At 34.7% G+C, this 24,037-nt stretch overlaps 3 protein-coding genes and 2 long non-coding RNA genes across 21 annotated transcripts; 2 read left to right on the top strand and 3 right to left on the bottom strand.

Moving 5' to 3' along the window:
* Positions 1 to 2,135: 2,135 nt before the first annotated feature.
* LOC110857676 (zinc finger protein OZF) lies at positions 2,136 to 3,402 on the top strand. Of its 3 annotated transcripts, none has more exons than XM_022106280.2 (3): positions 2,136 to 2,342; positions 2,421 to 2,793; positions 2,884 to 3,402. In XM_022106280.2, the coding sequence occupies exons 2-3, from the start codon at positions 2,427 to 2,429 to the stop codon at positions 3,243 to 3,245; spliced, it is 729 nt and encodes a 242-aa protein (XP_021961972.1). In that variant the 5' UTR covers positions 2,136 to 2,342; positions 2,421 to 2,426; the 3' UTR covers positions 3,246 to 3,402. The 3 variants fall into 3 exon arrangements, with proteins under 3 accessions (XP_021961972.1, XP_021961971.1, XP_035713961.1); XM_022106279.2 differs by having other exon boundaries at positions 2,881 to 3,402; XM_035858068.1 differs by having other exon boundaries at positions 2,140 to 2,291; positions 2,881 to 3,402.
* Positions 3,403 to 3,892: 490 nt separating this feature from the next.
* On the bottom strand, positions 3,893 to 6,324 carry LOC110857675. The gene is made up of 5 exons (XM_022106278.2): positions 5,840 to 6,324; positions 5,442 to 5,733; positions 4,844 to 5,364; positions 4,635 to 4,777; positions 3,893 to 4,565 (listed from the first exon to the last, which is right to left on the bottom strand). Exons 1-5 carry the CDS (start codon positions 5,906 to 5,908, stop codon positions 4,496 to 4,498), a joined length of 1,095 nt encoding a protein of 364 aa, XP_021961970.1. The 5' UTR covers positions 5,909 to 6,324; the 3' UTR covers positions 3,893 to 4,495.
* Positions 6,325 to 6,636: 312 nt separating this feature from the next.
* On the top strand, positions 6,637 to 13,803 carry LOC110857541. Of its 15 annotated transcripts, none has more exons than XR_004836638.1 (7): positions 6,640 to 6,811; positions 6,913 to 6,962; positions 7,122 to 7,227; positions 7,394 to 7,475; positions 7,563 to 7,757; positions 7,844 to 9,476; positions 13,652 to 13,803. It is a non-coding gene; the product is annotated as an uncharacterized LOC110857541 (long non-coding RNA). The 15 variants fall into 15 exon arrangements; XR_004836628.1 differs by adding an exon at positions 10,204 to 10,232 and having other exon boundaries at positions 6,640 to 6,962; positions 7,844 to 9,549; positions 13,664 to 13,803; XR_004836627.1 differs by adding an exon at positions 10,204 to 10,232 and having other exon boundaries at positions 6,640 to 6,962; positions 7,844 to 9,549.
* On the bottom strand, positions 13,696 to 14,621 carry LOC110857542. The gene is made up of 2 exons (XR_002548690.2): positions 14,201 to 14,621; positions 13,696 to 14,043 (listed from the first exon to the last, which is right to left on the bottom strand). It is a non-coding gene; the product is annotated as an uncharacterized LOC110857542 (long non-coding RNA).
* Positions 14,622 to 16,247: 1,626 nt separating this feature from the next.
* On the bottom strand, positions 16,248 to 22,899 carry LOC118438220 (glutamate receptor ionotropic, delta-2-like). The gene is made up of 5 exons (XM_035858118.1): positions 22,363 to 22,899; positions 22,218 to 22,286; positions 21,561 to 21,921; positions 20,859 to 21,189; positions 16,248 to 16,908 (listed from the first exon to the last, which is right to left on the bottom strand). Exons 1-5 carry the CDS (start codon positions 22,895 to 22,897, stop codon positions 16,501 to 16,503), a joined length of 1,704 nt encoding a protein of 567 aa, XP_035714011.1. The 5' UTR covers positions 22,898 to 22,899; the 3' UTR covers positions 16,248 to 16,500.
* Between the last annotated feature and the right edge of the window lie 1,138 nt (positions 22,900 to 24,037).

Below are 24,037 nucleotides of genomic sequence, written 5' to 3'. Positions count from 1 at the left end.
TCTGGGTCAACAGGTATAGTAATTAATTAGGCCAATACTACTTGAACTTGGGATAATTTGAGACAGACAAATGTATAGTTTATTTTGATATAAATAAAGAAAATGCAATCAAGAAAAAGAGTTAAATTTGGAAATGGGAGACAGTCTAAATAAATTGGACAGATTCTCGAGGTCCGAATTATTGTGCATATTTTCGTACTCATTTCCTTGCTAGCTACCGTTCCGAAAGTTCCCCAACAGCTCAAAATGGTCATTACCGCATTAATGTGGAAATCTTTGGATCGATTCACCCGCTATTTCGGCATCTTCTGGAAAAATCCTTTGGAATGGTACCCCAAAACGAAAATGCTGATTTTCACCCCAGTCTCAAGGAAAATTATTCCTTACATGATTTCTGTCTATGGTTTTCTCAACATTCTAAATATCACCTTATTCTTAATCCTTATTTCCGAACTGTTTGGAATATCTCGCCTTGGATTCATAAATTTGCTCGTAATATTCTGCTGGGCTGGAATGGTTTTTTATGCCCTCGCGCTAGAAACGCTTATCGTATTTGCAGGAAAAAATTTTACTTACGCCATGAATTGTACATCTGCACTAGCAAAGATACTGTGTACGTGAAGCACGTGTTTGCAAAATTGCGAAGAACTACTTAGGATGATACTATACTAATTGTCTGAAATTACATATATATTTTGTATTTCCAGGCGGTCCAACCATCAACAAAAACATGGCCACTTCATCCGACACGAAGGGAATCACTTTCAACTTGATCGTGGTCATTCTTTTCTGTCAACCTTTTGGCGTTTACCTGGCCACCTTAATCATCTCGAACTTATCCTTAACCCCATATAGCCAACTATATTCTCTGTTTGAGGAGAATAAATGGCGAATTCCACTATTGGCAAATCTTGCCTTATTGTTCCTCCGACTTACAATCTTCATCCCTTTGTTTGTAATTTATCGTACAACCTGCTTATTTGTTTGTGTTCCCGTAATGGGCCTATACCTGTTTCTCGAATGCATATCGACCCTTGACCAGACGGCCTATTTTTATTTATCCTCTAGAAATAAGGCCAATATGGATAAATACCTTCAGCGATATGCCAGTTGTCGAGTAATTTATGCAATAGCAGACCAGTTTACTGCTCCATGTGTTGCAACCTTAATGTTTGCCGGGTTGTGCGTTAGCATCTTGTTTAATTTCATTTCGCTCAATATGTATGGGATTATCCCGCCTTATGCGTTTCCCTTTTTCCTGCCGTTTCTGCATACCTTGTTGTGGTCATAAACATGCTATTGCAGTTGATAATAAGCGTGTTTGAAGATGGTGCTGTGATGCGGGCGAGGTGGAGGCGTTTATTGGGTGGGAGTTGCGATAAGAAATATTTGAAGAGAAAGTTGCATTCTATTCGTTTAATAGCTTTTTATGGGGGGTTTTTAGGATATAACTTGTACAAGTGTGAGAAATCGACGAAGTTGGCGTTTACTGGAGCCATAGTTAATCACACGATAACAGCGTCATTGTCCTATAGGAGTAATTAGGGTGATAGTACGTAAAATTGATTTTTAGTTAATCGTATAGGTGGGATTATGCTGTCTGTAGTCACATGTTTTCGAGTTTTCTCTGTAAACTATATGATCCACTCAGGGGTAGGAGTCTGTTCAGGTTTTAATCAAACAACTACTACCCGTTGTGAAAAAATCTATTTAGCTATAAATTAAATTCTTAAACACTTCTGGCGACTCAAATTGCATTGAATGTTTTACAAACTAAATTAACATAAACCTGTCTCACTACTTTCCGAATTATTTATAAATGAATAAAAGAGCTAAAATTATAGAACTTGCAAATTATGAATAAACATATTAATCCTCGAAATAATCTCTTGAATTTCTTACATTGAGTATAATATTATGCAAATCTGGATAACAGGTAACAATATGTATGTTCCCCTCAATACATGCTTCACACAAAGAGACCAAATATATATCAGATCAGATTATCTGTTCGGAAAAATACCCAAACTAGTTTTGCATGGAACTCGAAAAAAGAGACGAGTTTTGCATGGAACTTCGTTTTCCTTTGTTTCGCAACACATGAGATTTTTTATTGGCACGAATTTGAATTCTCATATGCTCCCTTGAGTTTGTAAATATAAACAAAAAATCCAGCCGGATTACCGGATTCTCGCCGGGTTGGAAGTTTTCAAATTTAATATTTCCAATAATTTTGAAACTTCAAACTTGACTGAAAAGCGTATTTATCTTACAACGTATTTCCTACAAAGGTACAGTTCATTGGGTAGGAAATACTTCATCATTTGCTAAAGTTTATCTGTGTAAGTTTCTGCTTTCAAAATATGAAATATGTAAGTACGCACGAATGTCAATTACATTGTTATTTATTTCTAAATTAGGTCACCATGTCCAACACATTCTGCCTTCTTTGTTTACGACGCGTTTTCGACAAGGACGATACTGCAGCAAAATCCCAGCAGAAAATCAGAATAGAAAAACTTTGCAAATTGCTCAATCCTAACTACAAATCTTCTCGGTATCATTTTGAAGACGACGAGATGTGCGATTTTTGTGACGATTGTCATCCTCTCTTCAGTGCAATGGAAAAATTTAAGAGACAAATTTCACTCCTAGAGGAAAAAATTGGGGCCACAGTAATGCAAATTCTTACCAAACTTTCTGACACTTCCTCCCAGCCACAAAATGATGATGACGACAATTATGGAACCAAGAAAGTTATACAAATTCGTAACATGAATCTCCGTGTGACAGGTTATAGATTTTTCATCTAATTAAATAATTCCAGAAGGCTGTTTTACATATGTATGTATTCGCACAGCACTATTTATTGTTTCATAGTAGATTCACCCTTCCCCTGCCCCCACTGCGGAAAAGCCTTCAAGAATAATCCTAATTTGAGGGAACACGTGCAGCGTATTCACACTCCAGGCTATGTCGCCCCTTCTGCTCACAAGTGCCCTCATTGTAGTAAAGGATTTGGATATCCTTCCCTTCTGGAGGGTCACATTCGCCAAGCACACAGCGGAGAGCGGCCCTTCACTTGCGAGCAGTGCGGAAAGGGGTTCGCCACCAAGTGGGCGCTTATTACGCATTTGAAAGGGGCTCATGGCGTCGTTATGAAGAAGAAAGACAGGCTGCCCCCATCGACAAAGGATGCGTTTTATGAAGAAGAGGAAGCAAATGCTACCATTGAATGGTCTTAAAATTTAAAGTAAGAATTTGACAAATGATCAACTTGTGGGCCTGATAATAATTATAATAGTTAAGAAAATTACAATAAAATCTCCATAATTTATGACTGAAAACAATTGACGGAGCTGAGAATAAATAAAAGCTAAACTTTTGTTTTTTGTAAAAATACGAAGCATGTTTAATTATTTTATTCAATAAATGAATATTAAATTCATTACCACACATCTTAATATAAATGTACGGGGGAATGTTTTCTTGTATCCTTTAACTTTATTAATAGTTTGCGAGATATAAGCATTTCCAGGTTGGTAAATTTCATCAAAGATTCTCATTGAATTTTTGAAAATGTGGCAAACTTTAGGTTGAGGTTCGCATGCTCAATTTGCAAGATATGCCAAGATTGTCGTGAACACGTGAATTGTAAGTTGTCATGATTTCATTGATTTCATCAAGTATCGCAATTCCATATATCGAGTTTTGCATGGAAGCATTTGACATTGTTTCGTTGTGCTTGGAGTATGTAAATATATAATGACCATGAAAAATCTCCCAATTACTACATATATAATTCCTAAATATGTATGAAAAAGCATATGTCGTAAAGTAAGCTCTCCTGATGGAATTATGTACATATATTAATAAAAATAATACGTTGGAGTTTAAATAGGAATTTGCATTTATATATTTAATTGCTTCAGTTCTAAAATGTAAAAAAATAAATGTCGCCAACGTCTAAATAATGGTACCCTCGATAGTAAGGGTAAATAACAAATATGTTTTAACCCTTTGAATTAATTACGAGTAGAATCACTGGTAACATTTAACTTCAATTGTCTTACGATCTATGAACATGCATAAATCTAGAAAAGACAAAAGTAGCTTCAAGTCTATTTCTCTCCATATTAAGTAGCACATATTTAACTAACACCACCACCGTATGTTTTTTAATTGCTACTCCTTCTTTCCTATTTTAACAGTTACTTTGTTAATCAAGTCATCAATCAATTGTCGAAAAATAAATCTAATCTATAACAATTTCAATCATTATAATAGCAATAGCAACACCACAACCAAAACTAACCCCAAATTTCTAACTACAATTAATAAACTCTATTCTAACAAAAAACTAACTTAGTAATACAAGATCATCACAAATTATACTAAAATAAATAAATTCTATGAAAAATAAATTCTAACAGACTAGAAGTAACTATTAAATCCTAGTGCTAATAAAGTTCAAATGTCGAAAAATCGCATCTTATTACTGAATACGACACATGTTTGAGTTTTCCTCCGGTTCTCCCCCGTCCACCATCATGCCGATGTTTCTCCTATAATCAGTTTTAACAATTACAATTTTAGAACACTTCAATAAATGAATCGCTCCCAAACATTCTCACCTTTTCATATACCGCTTAATCCTCCTTTGCGTATGAAACATGCCATACACCTCGGCCAATTGGTACAATTCCACACAATTGTCTTCCTTACAAACGATGGGCAACAATTCCTGGCACATATCCTTTAGAGACGCGACGTTGTACTGAAAAGTAATTAATTAATATCGATCTAATAATAAGTAACTTATCTACTCAATAAACTTTCTCACCTTATATGCCGCATTAACAATCTCGTCGCAGTACTTCCACCAAGCTGCATCCAACTCTCCGGTATAGACATATTTCAGAAACATTCTAAACCCCACGGTTCCCATGTCTTCGACATGTACAACGGGGATGACGCTCTCCTTCATCGTGTCGGCGAACATGGCGTCAAAAACAGGACTTCGCTCGCATAAAATTAGCCTGTGCGCATGGACGAGAAGTCCCTCCCTCGTTTGGAAGGTGACGTCCGCACCATCGCCAGTATTCAACATGGCGAGAACGTCAGGTTTGAACTTTTTATCCCACGTCAGCGCCCCTTCGTGGATATAGCGTTTCGCGTCATACAAAGTGAATGCCACGGTCATCTGGATATATCGGCCTGACATTTTTGAGACGACATAATCTACGGGAAACGGCATCGAAGCGGATCGCGTTTCTGTGACGTATGACGTCTTTTCAAACCGCTGGAATTGTCCCTTGACCGGTTTATATTCACAATTTGCGGTGAAATTAAACTTACGGAAATCTGGAAACAAGAAAATCATGATTATAAACTCAATTTACAAAACTGTGATGAAAGAATGGCTTAAAATTCACACTCACGCCATTCCCAGCCTTGTGAACTGTGAAGAATCACCTCAAGTCCGGCCATGCCCGTGTCGTAGCCGTCATATTGCAGCAATTCCAAGCATAGATTGACTCTTCCGTGAGCAAAGTGGGGGCGGGTGGGGTCCAGGACGAAGGAGATTTTCCACCTCGACATCTTGTCGATCTTAAGACCAGCACGAAAAATGAAACATTTCCCGGCCAGGTCAGATTCTTTGCTGGCAGTCATCAATTCCAACTTGTCTGTTTCCCAATAATACCGGTTCTCATCAAGGATAGCATGCCGCAACTGGGAAGGAAGAAGTGAAATTAAAATAATTAAATCGTGACTGTAAATCAGTACTTTGTATTTTATTAATAGAAACAATTAGTTTGGTATGTAGTAGTAGACTCACCTCTTTGCAAGGATTTTCGGGTATGGTCAAGGCCGCAATCGCCATCAGGTCATTGCGGGGTGGGGCCATAATTATATTTTTATGTTTCAAGATCTGATAAGTAAGACTTGAAGAAATTAATTTTAAGATGGGAAAACCACTATTTATATGGAATTATGGAAGCAGAATGTACTATAAGTCAAAGTTCACAGGTGTAAATGCTATTAACCAATTAGTGCTATAAATGTAATTTGTAATTAATTGTTAATGGATATTTAAGTTAATTGTAAATTGCAGCCTGTACGAAACTCAACTCGTGGACGGGATGCAGTTTTCTTTGGAATCAGCGCACACCATGTTTTTTTAGTAAACTGCTCATTATGGGGAAAGTGAATGGTCAAAAAATAAAAATAAATACATTTCGCGACATGATATTTATATTTATTAATATGACTAAATGACTAATTGACTAAAGAGTAAATTCTAGAGTAAAAAAAACAACTCATCAATTAAAATTGCATGCAAAAGTAGTTCATACATACATAGTTATGGAACGTTCATACATCAAAAAATCATCAAAAAATGCCAATTTTTAGACCAAATGATAACCCACCCCTTCCATATCCTACTCATTTTAATGTTGACACAAGTCAGATAGGCGACTAAAAATCACCCACTCACCTTTTTGACGACGGAATGTATGGACGTTCTCATACAAAGTTCCAACCGGCACATGCCACGCACTCTCTCTTCAGAAATCAGAATTATTTACATCGCATCGGCGTGTCCGTGTCCTTACTTTGAAGGGAGGGATTTTATTTTTATTCCTTTATTTCCTCGTGCACGAGAGAAAGCTGCCATTTTACGATTTCTTATCCAGTACGTACGAGTCGAACCTCTCTCCGGGTTTGAAATTTTATAAATCTGAATTTCTTTAACATTTAACTTGAAATAAGGCCGACTGGAATTTAAAAATTTGATAGCTAACGTTGAGTAAGTTGCGATGAAGTAAATTATTTAGATTAAATAAGGAAATTTGCTAAACTTCGTTGCATCACGTGAAACTAAAATTAATTTTTAAACTGCAACCAAAGATAAGGAAAAGAGACACATCCACATGAATCAGCAGCAATTCATCAGACAAGTAAGTATTTCAATAATTATTTGTCTTATCTAGTGAAGAATAATTAATTAAAGGTGCTTTTTAGTCCAATCATTTCTCGTCGAGTGAAAATCAAATTTATTTAAGACTTAATTAGTTTGTGATTATTAATATGAGTACTAAATTTCTTTGTAATTGCAGAAAACTCTGCACTGCATCGATCAATCATCTGATTTCTCACAGGGTGCTTAAATTCTTCCCGATGGCGAAAAGTTGTTCCAATTTTACTTCAGTTTGTCTCTGTGGCGTAAGTAAATCCCACATTTCATAATTAATTAAGGGTCATAGAGCATAAGATTATATATCTACTTATTTTGATTCTCCCTTCCTCTCTCCCCCCTCCCATTCGATTAAATCATTTTACTCAGCCCAACACAACATGTTTATTTTATATCATTTTGTTCGTTTTCTAGGTCGGCAAAGTTTTCTGCTTTCGAGTTTTTATTCCTTGTTTCACCGTTTGATTCTGGACACGTTCGTAAATTATTATTCGCAGTAAGTAGATAACTTCGTTCTGGTTGGATCAATGTAAATATATATTTATCTAACTTTAATATAGATATGTTCATTGTTTTTTTATAGTCTTCATGCACTTCTTGTCTGCCCCACTTGCAATGTGATCCTCTACCTCGTGTGGGATCAAATATTCTCCTAAATTTGCAACTATTGCCTCAATATCCACCATCATCATGACCGGACCGCCCTCCTCGCCTAATGTCTTCGCTTTGTGTCGTCAACTTACTCCCCTACTCGACTCGACGTAAATAATGTATGAAGGTGGATTACAGCACATGTTCTATATATGACCAACTATTAACATTTGTATGACCTTCAAATTTTCATTGGGTTTATTTACTTTTCAGGGTTGGCGACCACTTTTAATGGAATCTACAGCGTGTCGAATCAATTACTCTCCCAAATTTACAACTCAATTGCTGCCTTACCATCATGACTGGACAACTTACGCCAAGCTTATTGACCTCGTCGCCACCAAATTACCTAGTTCTTTCGTCGATAAGTAACCTCATCTGGTCCATTTTGAGTTGACACCATTTCATACGTATCTATAAACCAACAGATTTAGTGTTTGACTTAGAAATTAGAAACGTATTCTGCATTTCTTCTTATGCGAAATGTTCTTCGTTGAATTCTATTATTCCTTCATATCTTAAATTTAAATCCTTCTAGTGTTTATGCTAAGATTTATTGAATACTTCAAACCACCACACAATTACCTTCCATTTATCAGCCGCTTCTCACTATCTACTAATATCCAGTTTAGTTTATCCAATATTTACGCATTTGTGGGTTCACTATTCTACTCCGTACCCGTACTTAAACTACTACTTATTTAGTGAACTTGATTTTTTGGTTCAATTTAGATATGCCTTAACGAAATGAAAGTCGGTACAGGGTTAGGGTCAGGGTACAGGGTTTATTAATCAAGTAGTAACTGACGCAGACTAATTTTATTTGGCGAGTCGTTAAAGTCATGTTAGAAAATAGCAATGTAAGTTATTCTGGACATTTAAAAAAACAGATGCAAATCTTTCGTTTCAATTTTGAACTTAAGCAAGATTTTATAGCAGTGGAACATATATCTAAAAAAAAATAATAGTGAAAATTTTTAGGGAAACTTGTAAATACCCGAATTGCTGGCATCACGTCTATCCGGTATTCGTTAAATTCCTAGGATTTTGTTTAATTTTTACACAACTATTTAGACGGAGTTAGGTGTAGAATGATATTTCGTAAATCAGCTAGACACAGTCAAGTCGTTTAGTAATCATGGACTCATTTGTCCGTAATTCTGAATTTATTAATCGTATTTCTTAATTATGGACTAGTTTCTCAATACTTACGTGAACATTCTATCTAACGCCGGATTTGCAAATATGGTAGATTTGCACGTCCTTTTTAAAAAATATCTCCATTACAACAAAATTCATTTACGTGTGGAATTTATTAACGGTCGAAACAACGATGTAAATTAATTAGGGAAACTTGTACACTTCTGAGTTGGTGGTCCCGTCTATCCCATATTTGTTGAATTTCTCTGATTTTATAATATTTTTGCATAGCTGGACAAAAGGTGTAGAATGATATTTCGGGAGCGATAAGATGATCGAGCCGCTTCTTAATTCGACAGCAGGCACGCCGAGGTGTGCAAAAATGGTACATTTGCAGTCTTTTAAAACATATTTTGGTTAAAACAAAATTCATTTACTAGTTCATTACTGACGATCTGAACTTTCAGAGTGGTAACTTTATTAGGGAAATTAGTTAAATTTAAGTTCCCGATTTTATTTTAGTTTTGCACAATTAGACAAATTAGGTGTAGAATGATATTTCATAAGCAATCAAACTCAACATGTCCTTGTACGCAATTCTTTATTTAATTATATTACTTATTTATTTATATTGGATTAGACTTAGGTAGGAAAAAACACGGTAAACGACGGTACTGTTTATTCACACCGAATTTGTGCAAAAACGGTAAATGTACAATCTTTACAAAATGTTTTCATCATATGTATTTATACTGTGGCACTCTTTAATACATGTTTTAGTATGCGCCTAAATCTTGATCTTGAGATCTACTGACAAGGAAACATACCGAGGTGTCCAACGAGTTAAGGGTCGACACCTATACCAAAATCACCACAACACATGACTTATTAAACAAACTGAAGGAATTTCCGTGTAAAATTCATTTTTCGTCAAGTTGTGACGATATTTGTGACGAGCGCATGACCATCGGGATGCCAGCGGGAGAGGTCGGCCGCTCAATGATCAGGTCGAACACAAAGAAGCGTCGTCGTCTTCACGTCGTCTTTAGAGATTTCAAATTCTATCAAATTTTGAAAACCACTTGAAATTTTGAAAAAAATTGAAATTTCTTCAAAATTTCAAAATTTTCTCAAAATTTTTTCAAAATTTCAAGATGTTTTCAAAATTTGAAAGAATTTAAAATCCCTGAAGACGACGACGCTTCTCTGTGGTCGACCTGATCGTTCAGCGGCCGACCTCTCCCGCTGGTCATGCGCTCGTCACAAATATCGTCACAACGTGACGAAAAGTGAATTTTACACGGAAATTCCTTCAGTTTGTTTAATAAGTCATGTATTGTGGTCATTTTGGTATAGGTGTCGACCTTTAACTCGTTGGACACCTCGGTATGTTCCCTTGTGAGTTCAAACAATTTCAAATACTTGGGAGTTAGAAACACATTAGGAGCATTTATTTGACCAGGTAGGTTTAGTGCACTATGATCACGAAATCAGTTGATTGTGTCTTCTTGAACTAATAAGTTGCACGACTCTAAATAGCTCGCAGTTTGGCATACTTAACTGGGTAATGTTATGGTGCCACAAATATTTAGATTATTCGATATTCCTACGACTATTGTTACAAGTTTTTAATTCAATATTCATGTAATCTTGGAAAAAGGTTAAGGCTAACTTAAACTCAGCAATGCGATAAACGACGGGGATAGTTTCAATTTCTGAAGTCTTGCATAACTTAATATGTAAAGACTAAGAATTTAAGGTTCGTTAAAATTGCATCATTTCCTTAGGGCTTACTTTCCCATTAATTGTAAAAATGGGCCTGATTTTAGATATTTGGAAATTCGACGGGCGAATCATTTCTCAAATGGATGTTCGTGTTAATTTTTGTAGCCAACACAAAATTTTAGAGGATCCCAACAATTTGTTTTCCAAGCTCGTACATCTGGTTCGAGTGCGCTTTTATCATTTTGTATGCCAAATGTAGTGGTATGACAAATATGCATTTGAGAAAATTTGAAGTTGAAAATTAAGTTTCTTGTTCATATAAAACTTGGGTAGGCCGGAATTATTTATACTAAAACTGTAAAATGTTTTCAAATCAAGTTTACTCAATACTTGCATGTGTCATTTATTTATGACTGACTCCCATTAATTGTAAAAATTGGGCTGTTTGCTGACAGGTTTAGAAAGTCGAAAGTCGAGGGATAATTTATTACTTTAATGTCTGCTTGTTTTTACTTGATTCGTGCCTGATGGACTTTAGGTTAAATTTCGATCATTGATAGTAATGATTAGTTAATCGCGGTAAGGACAATATATTCTCTTCTGCAGTTTTTTTGCTTAATTAATCGTGATTATTTTTAAGGGTCACTCATTAGTTCTCTTCGAAAGTACAGTAGTATATTTAACAAATTTAGTTTACGGCGTAACAATTAGCTAGTTAAGTTTGAGCTTATAATCTTTTTATTCATGAGAAGCTTTGTAATGTTTTCACACAAATTGATCTCATATTCATTATTCGTAAACATGCCATAATCAAGATAAGTGTCCTAAAATATAATCAATTTACTACAGGTTTACCAAATGTATCGATAAATCAAATACTTGGGAGTTAGGAATACGTTAGTAGCATTTATTTGAGTAGGTTTAGTGCACTATCGGCACGATGAAATCAGTTGTTTGTGTCTTCATGTTGCATTCGCATTTTGAACAATAACTGGGTAATGTTATTGTACTACAAATATTTACATTTTTCGATATTCCTACGACTATTGTTACAAGTTTTTAATTCAATATTTATGTACTCTTGAAAAAAGGATTAAGGCTAACTGAAACTGCTAAAATTCAGCAACGGGAGAAGCTATGACGATAGTTTCAATTTCTTGAAGTCTTGCATAATTTAATAGGTAAAGACTAACAATTTAAGGTTCGTTCAAGTTTCTCCATTTTCTTAGGACTTACTTTCCCATTAACTGTAAAAGTGGGCTTGGTTTTAGATATTTCGGAATTCGACGGACGATTCATATCTCAAATGGATAGTTGTTCGTGTTTAATTTATTTAGCCAACACACGTGCAATTTATTAACTGAAATTTTAGAGGGTCGAAATAACTTTTTTTTTCCAAACTCGAACATTTAGCTCGTGTGAGGGCACTCTTACTATTTTGTATGCCAAATGTATTTAGTGGTATGACAATTATGCTATGCATTTGAGATTTTGAGAAAATTCGAAGTTGAAAATTATGTAAAACCTAAAAATAGATCATCTTGTTCATATAAAATTAGGATAGGCTGGAATTATGTTACTAAAACTGATTTTAATTTACGATTCAAATTTACTAATACTTACTAGCGTCATTTTTTTAGACTGACTCCCATTAATTGTAAAATTGGCTGTTTCCTGACAGGTTTAGAAAGTAAGGGATTATTTATTACTTTAATGTCTCCTTGTTTTTAATTCTTTCGTGCCTAATAGACTATAGGTTAAATTTCTTAGATTGATAAGTACTCATGATTAGTTAGTCGCGGTAAGGACAACATATTCTCTTCTGCAGTTTTTTTTTGCTTAATTAATGGTGACTATTTTTAAGGGTCACTCATAATCTAATAGTCCTCTTCGAAAGTATAGTAGTATATTTAACAAATTTAGTTTACGGCGTAACAATTAGCTAAGTTTGAGCTTATAATCTTTTTATTCATGAGAAACTTTGTAATGTTTTCACACGAGTTGATCTCATATTCATTATTCGTAACCATGCCATAATCAAGATGGGTGTCCTAAAATATAATCTTGAAAAAGAGAAATGTCCACGTCAATATAATTATTCATTGTTGAAAATTATGAAAAAAATATTAATGCTATTCTTCGTATAACACTTGGTTAGTTGTTTACTCAAGTTGTCCCCGTTTGGCTCAACTATTTCTTCAAATCTTTATCAATTTACTACAGGTTTAGCGTATCTATCAATCAATTAAATAAATAATGTCATAATTCTGCATAGCACTTAGGCCGTAACGTAGGAATAGTACTAAATAAGTTATGAAATTTCTGCGTGAAAATTCAACATGCTTATTCTAATTGATCCAACTCGATGGTGTGAATTTATATTAATCAATGCTGCTGCAATTTGTAATTAGCAGTTTTTAATCATTTGATTAACATTTTTGGCTCCAGATCTATGTATTGAGTTACATGATTTTTATAAAACTTGCATGCTACAATTTTTTTTAATTTCAAACGGTTTTTGGGAAATTGAAAGTTTAAACATTACCGCGTTTAGGCATACTTGTCTAAAATCTTTTTATCCTACTTTATACTAAATATTTTCTCCTTAATTGTGTACTATTATTTTACTATTGTAATCTTACGAGTTAAGTCATACTATTTTTTTAATTTTAAGTAATGACTATAATTAATTATATATTTAAAATGTTTTAAATATATGTAATACATAATGAGGGTATTCATTTCGAGTTCGCATCGTTGGCAACGTTCGCAAAAAAATAAAGTTCGCAAAACAATTTGGCTTGAAAATTGATTTGCGAACTTGCGCATCTCCAAGGCTAGTATTTAGTTCGCAAAATATTTTTCACAAATTTCGCAATGGGAAAAGTCCATAAATCTCCATTAGTTACCAAAGTTGTGCCATTCAAATTTTTGAATTTTCTTATTTGGTAAATTTCAGATGCAAAATTTCGGTAACTAATGGAAATTAACGTATTTTTCCCATTGCAAAATTCGAGACATTTTAATAAAATTTTACGAACTTTTTCATTTGCAAAGTGTCTTCACTTCGTTATGCTTCGCAAAATTCGCAATTTCGAAAAAGTTATGTTGCGATGCGAACATGCGAACTCGTAATGAATACCCTCAATGTACTAGATATTTATGTAGTTTTAGGAGTATGTATGTAGAAAATTATGATATATTTCTTGGTACTACTTTTATTATTATTTTTCAAAATCATTGTACTCGATTTGTTGTACTAAACATTTGATAGCACGTTAATAAACAAAGTTAAAAGAGAGATCAAATTTTCGCAACTTCAAGCTTCAAGTTTACTCAAACTAAAATTTCATGGTTTTGAATTTAAAATGTGTTTTATTTCCATCAGCAACAATACGCGTCTCCTGCCCCATCTGACCCCGTCCCGATGCAATGTCCCGTGCTATGCCCGTAAGTTCGACAACACTTTTTAATCGCGTCCCTTCCTTCGCCACAAGCCTTGCTGCAAGACTCCTCATAGTTGTCGGTGCATGGTTCATACGTGGTCACTGCGGATGGCACAATAAAAAAATATACATATATATTTAGATAATATATTTAGATATGTATCATACGCGGTCATGAAGTAATAAAAATATTGATCAGTTAATATATTTACTTAGATATTTAGTTAGACTAAAAATTAATTGTATATAAAATGCTTACCAAATACAAGACAGAATGAAATGACCAAGATTAATGTGAAGACTGCAATGGTACGATTTGAAGTCATGTTGGATATAAATTTCTGTAAAATTTCAGGATCTGTGTGATATTTAGTGAGCAATTTTGTAATCAGACTGGCACATGATCCGATTTGTATCCCTTTTATACTCATGTATGCAACTGGTTTATTTCCTGGTAAAATTGAAATTCTTGGAATTATCTATGTACATATTTTGGAAATGACAAACCGGTTTTGCTATTTATATATTTTTCAACACGTCTTACACGTGTTTGCAATTCTCGAAATACATAAATATGTTGGTGATTATGGTTGGCTCAGACTCTGATTAACTACATGCAAGGGTAATTGCGACCTTAATGACATTTGTTGGAAAATAATTTAACTCAAAATGCACAAGTTTGTTTTGTTAAAGTTGTTGGGTTTGCGACTGAAAGCATGTCATACATACACATACGACAAAATATATCTTGGAATAGACTGTTTCTTTCGCGAGGATGCTTTTTGGACGTGGGAAAACAACTTTTGAACACTCATCCATGCCCACTCTCGTTCTGTTTTTCTCTCCTCTTGTTTACTCAAGTCGAATAATTATACTGGAGAATTAATTATAAATTATAACAAATGTTCCAAATAATTAATAAACTTCAACCTTCCTTCTTTAATTTATTATTTTGAACTGGTTCTTATTCTCTTCTGTAGTGATTGGGGAGTGAATTTTGTAAATTATTTTTGGTAAAATTGCATTATTACGGCCTAGCTCGGATTTATTTCAGTGGACTAGCTCGGATTTGGCTGATAATTTTTGTGTAAATACCTATTATGGTCCCCTGAGCAAGAAAATACTTTTTTTTTTGCGGCGGTCTCGAAAATTAAAATTTCTAGAAAGCTTCGAAATTTTGTATAAAAATTATTTTTTGCCTCAGATTTTCCTGAAAATGATTTTATAGACTAATTAAACTATGCTGAACAAGAATATGAAGGATTTTTTTAAAAACATTCAATAGTAAAAAAGTTATAAATTATTGAAATTTTGTATACAAATTTTTCTTGGATGTTCCAGAGAATTTCAAGACTTTTTCTCAGTTTCCCACACGATAGGAATATTTTGTGGTAAAATCAGATTTTCGGGGTAAGATGAGATTTCTAGTTTCCAGCACTCCTAGCTAGCTCTCCTAGGTACCACTACTAGCTAGCTCTCCCAGATAGCTCTCCTAGGTACCACTACTAGCTAGCTCTCCCAGATAGCTCTCCTAGGTAGCACTACTAGCTAGCTCTCCTAGGTAGCACTACTAGCTAGCTCTCCTTTTTCAAAAGCCATTTTCATGAAAATCTAAGAGAAAAATTATTTTTATACAAAATTTCAAAAATTTTTAGAAATTTTATTTTTTGAAACCGCCGCGAAAAAAGGTATTTTTATGCATATGGGACCTTAGGGTATTCACACAAAAAATTTCAGTCAAATCCGAGCTAGGCCGCTATACTGCAATTTTACCATAATTTCTATACCAAATTTCAAAAATTGACAACGTTTTTGTTTTTCGAGACCGCCGTGAAAAAATTGAAAACTTATTTCCGCTATTTTGATTAAATTATAACCCATAAAATGAATGATTTTCGTTCAGATCATTTGTTGTATTGTAATATGATGCACACTTTTCTGTGTGGACGTGCTCTGGTGCTAAGTGTGGAAAGGCCCGTGCACCGCACCAAGTTGAGGCAAGTTGAGCTATCTATCTAACAGAGCTACATTTCTTATCGTGTGATACATACATACACAAAAGTATGCTGGATAGAAATTGTGAAATAATTGTTATTTTAGTGACTATGCTGTTCTTATATGCAGGCAAGAACTATTAAGCTTATCGTTGAATTACACTTTGTCGACATAAATACAAATATATATCTAAATATGAAACAAATCATTTCCCATGTACATACTTATATAAATATGTAGGAATAAATAAATTTCAGTTACTTTGTGCGTATGGAGAAGTCGTTTTTTGAGTTTCATAATGGTATTTGTAATGTATGCATTTATTATCATGTCTTAGGAAATAAAATTAACAGAATGATTGTCACATAGGAAAATATGTTCAAAGATTGGATGAAAATGCACACATTGATTGATATAAATAAAGTAAATAAGCAGTAAAAATTCCAAAAGTGGGAACCTTCCACTTTGTCAGTCTTCCTCCCTACAACATAACACCGGTAACAAATTTGCATAAAGCTAGTTATATATGCAGATTACAGAGGTATACCAAAACACGTCCTTCAATTAATAATGAAAACCGTCCCGATTAGAATAACCAAAATCGTCAACTGCTGTAGATTTATTTCCTATTTTAAATTGACTTCTAACCTTCTTCCTTTGTTTTTTCCTGTAATAATAGAGCATTTCGTATATAAAGACAATTCCAGAAATCACAAGACATCCAACCAAAGAATAGAAAGCTCCCGAAATGTGTTTCAAAGTGAGATCATCGTCCGTCTTGCCGGCTGAATGCTTTAATTTGTCCATTTGACCAGTATCGCGCCACCAGGCACGTTTTGGGAGACGCACGTCGTAATACATGTCGTGCTCTTCCCAGAGGGCGGGAAGATGAAACGGTCGCGTCCAGCCCATCGAACGTTCGAAACTCTCCTTGAAGATGGATCCGGATTCGAGGGCGAAGCCCATGTAGATCTGGAAACCAGGGACATTGTTTGAATAAATTGACATTAATGGTACATTAATTCACAATTGTTTCCGTATCCTAAGTATCGTAAAATGGTTATCGAATAAAAAACAAGGGGTCAATCTTCTTAAAAATTGTAAGCTTAGTAACATGATTTTTTATGACAAAATTATACCTACGACGTTTACAAAATCACCTAACTGTTGCAACTTATTTTGCAAATTTGCAATACTAAGGATACCAAGGGATAACGAATACCCTTAACCCTTTAAATTGTAACGACGACAATAGTCGTTTTTCTTAGGTGAGGCATAGTAACCATGATCACATGAAAAAATGCATGGTTACGGCAAAGCCTAAGTATGCGAACAGACCCCCCCTCCCAAAGTTCCACTCAAGATTGTGGCAAAACGGCTAACCGTATCAAAATGGTGTAAAAGGCAATCGTGCAGACCTTGCTGGGTAGATGATGCCCGTCAGGTCTAGAAACATGACAATCTTATTTTAACCCATTTCAAATCGATTTTAAACTTTCAAACGACTGGCAAATTCACTTTTACCATGCAATGATAGTGCGAGACCCTGATTTTCATGTGCAGAAATCTATAACGCGTCATTTAAAACAAACCCGAGCGAAATCGGATAAGAAATGAAGGAATTTTCTTGGTGGCATCTGCAGCCAGTTACGTTACTTGTAACGGTCCTGCATTACTTATCATGCATACATAAATATGAGGTTTCTATTAGCAACCAGCATAAGAGAAACAATTGAGACCTGTACTGACATATGTATGCATATAAATATGTCCATCTAAATATGGGTGTATATAATAATAATGTATATTCTTAACTATGAGTTCACATCCACGGTAGAAATAATTTGGTTCACTCTTAGAAATCCAGTATTAAAATTATACCCAGCGGTATTCATATATGAATACCGCTATGAGTATACTCATACATGACTCTATACAACTGGTATTAATGAGTAGCACATTGTAGTACTTGGTAGCAAAATTGTAGTAACTTTAATACCGAGAAATCAATACTTGCGTCACTATACCAGATTTCTACAGTGTACAAAAGGCGTTAGGACATGGTTTTGACGAATTCATACCTTAATTGCGGGATGGTTTTTAGTCGTAGAGATTTCTAACTTTTTTTATGTGAAAGCCCATGTCTCAAACTATAGGTAAGCATATCTGTCTTCCGATTTTGTGTACTCTGCGAAATGAGGCAAGGTCAAATTTGGAGAGGTGTCCTTTTTTAGTTTTCCAAACCAGTGTTCTTATAAAATGGCGTTGAACAAAATATTTTTTTCTGAGGTCCTAATACAAAAATCGTCTTTGCGACTATTATCAAGAGACTTAGCATGCTTTTCACTATATAAAACCACGTTTGTCTTATGCTTATATTTTAAGTCCGTTTTGCAGGCTAATTTCATACTTGTCCTAATGGAATGCGCTCTTTAACGCAACTCTTCCACTTTTAAGGCCCCCACATTTTACGACTTTGATGCTAAAAATCCCTAACGTGGTTTTTATCCAAGGTACATATAGTATATTGCACTGTAAGTACTTTTGACAAAATTTTGATAAGTGGTTATACCCCACGGACTGAGTTTTCATCTTTTCAAAATTTTTGGAAAAGTTCCCGTCGTTTTTGATGTCGAACTTCAGAAATAATTTAACTAACCAAAACGCAATAGTTTTATTATTTTGTCACTTGTACCTTGTAGATAAAATAGTTCTGCAGTAGGGGACACAAAAAGATTAGTAAAATTTATTTTCGAAAAAATTTGACCATTATTTTTCCAAATAAGTTCACGAGTTTTTTAGGATTCCGCGACAGCTGATTAGCTAGGGTCGTTCTCCAGAACTGTTTACACAAAATCTTCACTGTTTAATTTAATATTATTTGGGACACTTAGAGCTTTGCCCTCAATCTTCATTTGACCGAGTGGGTCCGCTTTCAAGGTCAGCAGGTCAATTTTCCTGCGCACGGTCCGATTTATCAATTTTCATGAAAAAGTATCAGCGACGATGGAGGCCCAACGTTATGTAATTCATGTAGATTCTTTTATTATTACATGCAATGATTATCTAGGGTTGTAATATTAACAATCATTCACCTGTGACCTCTTAGGTTATCATGCTATATGAGTAATTCAGTTTGGAAAGTGTTTTTTTAGCTCCTTCCAACTCTGGGGGTACTTGATGGGGCATTTATAAAGCTATCGGCCTAAAATTTTAAATATATCTTTTTGAGAGTATTATCTTGCAACTGACCAAAAATCAATTCAAAATTCAACTCCCCGCTAGAGATATTCACCCGCGAATTCGTCAAAACCATGTCCTAACGCCTTTTGTATGCATGAACTGCACAGTTATAGAGGAACTGGTATGCACCTACACCCAACGATGCAACGCATCTACACCCTAAGAGAAAAATTAATTTGGGAGGGATTATTGGTTATTTCAAGGCTTAAAAACAAAAAATAAATAAATTCTTTAAAAAAAACTTAGGTGAGGCTTGCTTAAAAGAGAAAAACAAGTTATTATCATCGTATACTAAAATTATTTGGTACATCAGTGTTTATCCAACGATTTAAAATTTTTGGTAAATATCTCAGTATATACATAATATGCATTAGGGACCTTTTGCCTCACCGTGGGCCGTTTTGAAAATTGAAACAAATTTTTAATTTAGTGTTCTATGCAGTGCAAACACTGGGTAAATAATTCATATGAAACGATGCTGGATTTACCAAGATTTTCTATTGTTTTGCCAAGTCCCCAACTTATGCCAGGTTTTAGAGATTTATGGGATCTTCAGAAAACCTGGTAATTAAGGTTGGGTAATCCAATTTTGCAGCTTATTTAATATATTGCTCTGCGCTCATACATAATTTTGAGTAATTAGTTCCTATCATTGATTAAGGGTCATCGAATTTCGTTATTCAGAATCAATTGATGATCAAATTGATTAAGTATGCGTTCATTTCTAGTATAAAATACTACATATCAGAACATTGTATTTCTAAAATTTAGACCTATGTAAATAAATTTTTGAAATATATTCATGATGGTCATCAAAGATAACATTAGAAACATTAGAAGTTTAATTACTTATCATAAATTTTTCATATTAAGGTATGACCATCAAGAAGGTATAGGATCAAAAAATCGATCACGGCCCACGGTGAGGCAAAAGGTCCCTAATGCATATTATGTATATACTGAGATATTTACCAAAAATTTTAAATCGTTGGATAAACACTGATGTACCAAATAATTTTAGTATACGATGATAATAACTTGTTTTTCTCTTTTAAGCAAGCCTCACCTAAGTTTTTTTTAAAGAATTTATTTATATAAGAAATGGTTTAATTCGGGAGTACGACAAAAGTCGTCCTGAAAATCTGTGGTCATGGCGCGGAAGGAAGACAATTGTCGTTTCTAGGAGGTCATTGATATTCACCATTTTCTCTCCGCGACCTAAAATTTGTTGCAATTTTGAGGGATTTCTCCTATGTCAACACAATGCTAAATTTGAAGATTTTCTTCCCAAAACTTTGGATATTTCCCTATACAACTCAATGTTAAATTTTTGATTTTTCAGTTTTTCGAGTTTTATTAAAAACTCCTGAATTTCTCCTCCCGCGCCATGACCACAACATACTTAAAACGTCCCCGATTTAATGCATTTTCTTGTTGTTGATCATACACGTTAAAGGGTTAATGTTTACTCAAACAGTAGATAATTCTCTAAACCTTCCAAAATTCATAGGTATTTATATGTGTAAATATTTAAAGAATTTTAAAAACATGCACCAAATAATTTTTAATTCCAACTTCAGCTTTACTACTTGGAAAAAATTTAAGAGTCGAGATGTCCGTAAGTTTGCAGATATTTTAAATTGATGTTATTTGCATTTTAGTATAGAACCTGTACTCACATTGTACGTCGTTTCCGGTGCATACACCAACTTCCTGCTGTCCGAATCCGACAAATTAGCAGCCTGAAGATAAATAGCTGAGACGGAATACATGATGCATGCGTATTTTTTAGTCACCACCCGTTCCAAACACTCCAATCCTACGCCCGTGATGATCTCCATGTCTCTCACCAACTTCACATAAACTGGATCTGTCGAAGCTTTCAGGGTGTTGTATGCAGCGTCACCGTGTTTTGAAAATCCGACTTGGTACTTGGATTTCACCAACTGCTCAAATGTTTCCGGAACTTGTTCCAGGAAGGGAAATGCTAAAAATCCCACCATCTTTGACCTGTGGGAAGAGATAGATACATGTACTTGTAAACAAAGATACAAATGTCCTTGGAGGTGTGTACATACATAAGTTCGCAAATTAATTTACAAGCCATTTTTTTACGAACTTTCGTTTTTTGTTAACGTTTCTAACCATAAATCGTAATGAATAAAAACAATTTTTTCGATTCATCCTCAGTTGAAAAACACGAATTCGCTAAGAAAAGCATAATTTGAAAACCCAAGTTTTATTCCACATCGGAATTGATTCAGTTTGCGAAACAATCTTGTAAACTATGTATATAAGTAAATTCCTAAATTTTATGAAATCTTGAAAATTTCTGGAGACTTTTCTGCATAAATTAAGAGTAGGATTGCTTATCTCCCTACCTGTATATTGTCGTAACAATGATTGTAAAAAACAACCATAACGCTACAAAACATCTCAGAGGGGTGGATTGTGGTATATTCTCTCCGAAATCTTGGTCGAGGTAACTCGTCAGGATGAACATTACTTGTCGTCGGATGGTCCAACTGCTGCCGTCGTCATCGTCGTTAATCCGTTTCATGCCCGCCCTGATGATTCTGAAGACTATGAAGGCGACGAGGGTGGAAAGGCCGAGGCAAGCCCACATTGTCAAGTCGAAAGGCCAGAGCAAGGCGGCCGGAGAAAATACCCGGGTTCCTTGTGACGTAATGAAGTTTAGGAAACTTATGTCCATGAAGGAGTTGGTGAAAGAGACTACTTTTACTGTAAAAAAATAGATGCGTACAAAATGAGGAAAGTTGGAAATTCAGCAGAATTTTAAATGGTGTGAAACTGAAATTTTTACATATGTACATACATATATGTATGAAAATGTCTAGGTATATTTGCATGTAAAACTAAACTACCAAATTACTGATGATACACACATTTGTAAACATTTTTTATCACGTGACTATCAATATATTTTTTGAAAGATTATCAATTACACACATTGGTGTGCTAACGTTTCCTGAAAAATTATTCGTGAAGCTACATAAATTTTCCAAATTTCAACTCACTTCTATCTGGCGTGTGCGCAGTTATAATTCCGACATCGGCCCGATCAGCAATTATGTCTCCTACAGTGCCTGTCAAATTGCATAAGATTACCAATTTCACCATCAAATTAGTCCTAAATTTTTTTGTGACGCGATATGTACATACCGATCCAAGTCCCATTTGGTAGCTTTAATCCAGTGCCTTTTCCCGTCGCCATGAATAAATTATAAGTGCAGTTGAACTTGGGCACAAGATGTTCTTCAATGTACCCCTTCCAAATTCCCCTGTTCGCATTGTTAACCTTGGTGTACGGAGGGTCTGCCCAGACTCTGGACTTCACTGCAGGAAATGCTACCCGAACAGTGTGTCCGTTTAAATTTGAGACGTAATCGGGAAAGTAGTCATAGTTCTGGGAGGGTCGTTTATCAGGCAAAGTGACCACGAAGGGTCGACCCGAATCGCAAAAGAAACAAACGGATTTAATGACTAAATTTCCGGTGGAAGGGTTGACAGAAATTGCCAATTTATACTTCGTCCTGGCCGGAAGGATGGGACAGAGCAGAATTGAGTCTATTTGTGAGGGTTTAGTGGTTATCCAAATCCATGGGTCGACGTCTTTGGTGACTAGGGGGAGATATGCAGGGATGAGGGTCCTGGAGCAATTAATAATGAGATTAGTATACATATTTATGTTGTACATATTTACATATTTAAGTACATAATCATTCATAGATATTTTACAGCCAAAAAAATTAGCAGCGTGTTTTTCTTCTGAAAAATATACACTTTAGCTTGGTTGCTTAATAGACATTGAGGGTATTCATTATTCCCTTGTATCCTTGGTATTCTTTGTATCGTAAAATAAATTACGACGGACAACCGATATGAGATTTTGTAAGGGTCGTAATATTTGTCATTGAAAACGATTACGAGTTTTACGAAGATTGACACATTCTTGTTCTTCGTACACTATTTTACGATACTAAGGACGAAGAAAATTGTATTTGAACCATCGAAAATGTAAAAGGTAAATTTGTTTTTGAAAATGTGGAAGAGTTTTCTAGAAGAATCTCAACTTATGTACACACCTACAAAGAGTCGTGTCTATACATATGTAAATATGTACATAATCTACCTGATCATGGATTTCGCTTTTGCAAATTGACATTTTTACCTCGTTATGTTTTCCACGCGACATATGTCTGTATATGCTACTCACTTTAATTGGGACAGAAAAAGAAAAGTGATTACATAAATATTTACACGTATGTGTAAATTATTATTAGATGTACAAACACGCATGTACTTACTTAAACGTGTAGGCGGAAATAAATCGTTTTTAGGGGTGGAGTTAAAAACTAGTATGCTACGTATTTGTCACAGGTTTCCTGATAATTTATGGAATTATTGAGCAATTATCGAAATTAGGTTTGGCTTCATTAGACTAATTGGATTGGGGTATATTTGCTCGTGTGTATATGCATAGTGTCGACATGCGGGCATGAATGTACCTAAATAAGTGAATTTGATTTGAATTGATAAACTCCTTCTGTGAATGACTTCAGATATGTAGCGTTCCGTTCAGGTGTTTGATTCTTGTCGGTTTGATGGCCCATAAAAAATTCCTTGGCATTTCAACCACACGCGATTTTTGATTGAATCTACATTCCTCATCAGACCTGATTGATTACGATTGTTAATCCGTGTAAAACTCTAAACTTATTCGTACTGAAAGGTTGGAAAAGTGATGATTACTTATATATGAAGCCAAATGAAATTTCGAAACATCATTGCTCAAGACTGAAAAAGTTTCCTGTGAACTCATGTTATTAAATAAACA

The sequence above is a fragment of the Folsomia candida genome, unplaced genomic scaffold (assembly GCF_002217175.1).
Source record: "Folsomia candida strain VU population unplaced genomic scaffold, ASM221717v1 Fcan01_Sc019, whole genome shotgun sequence".
In the NCBI taxonomy this organism is placed as follows: domain Eukaryota; kingdom Metazoa; phylum Arthropoda; class Collembola; order Entomobryomorpha; family Isotomidae; genus Folsomia; species Folsomia candida.
The sequence above is the reverse complement of the archived record's forward strand: the minus strand, read 5'-3'. Positions and strand labels throughout refer to the sequence as shown.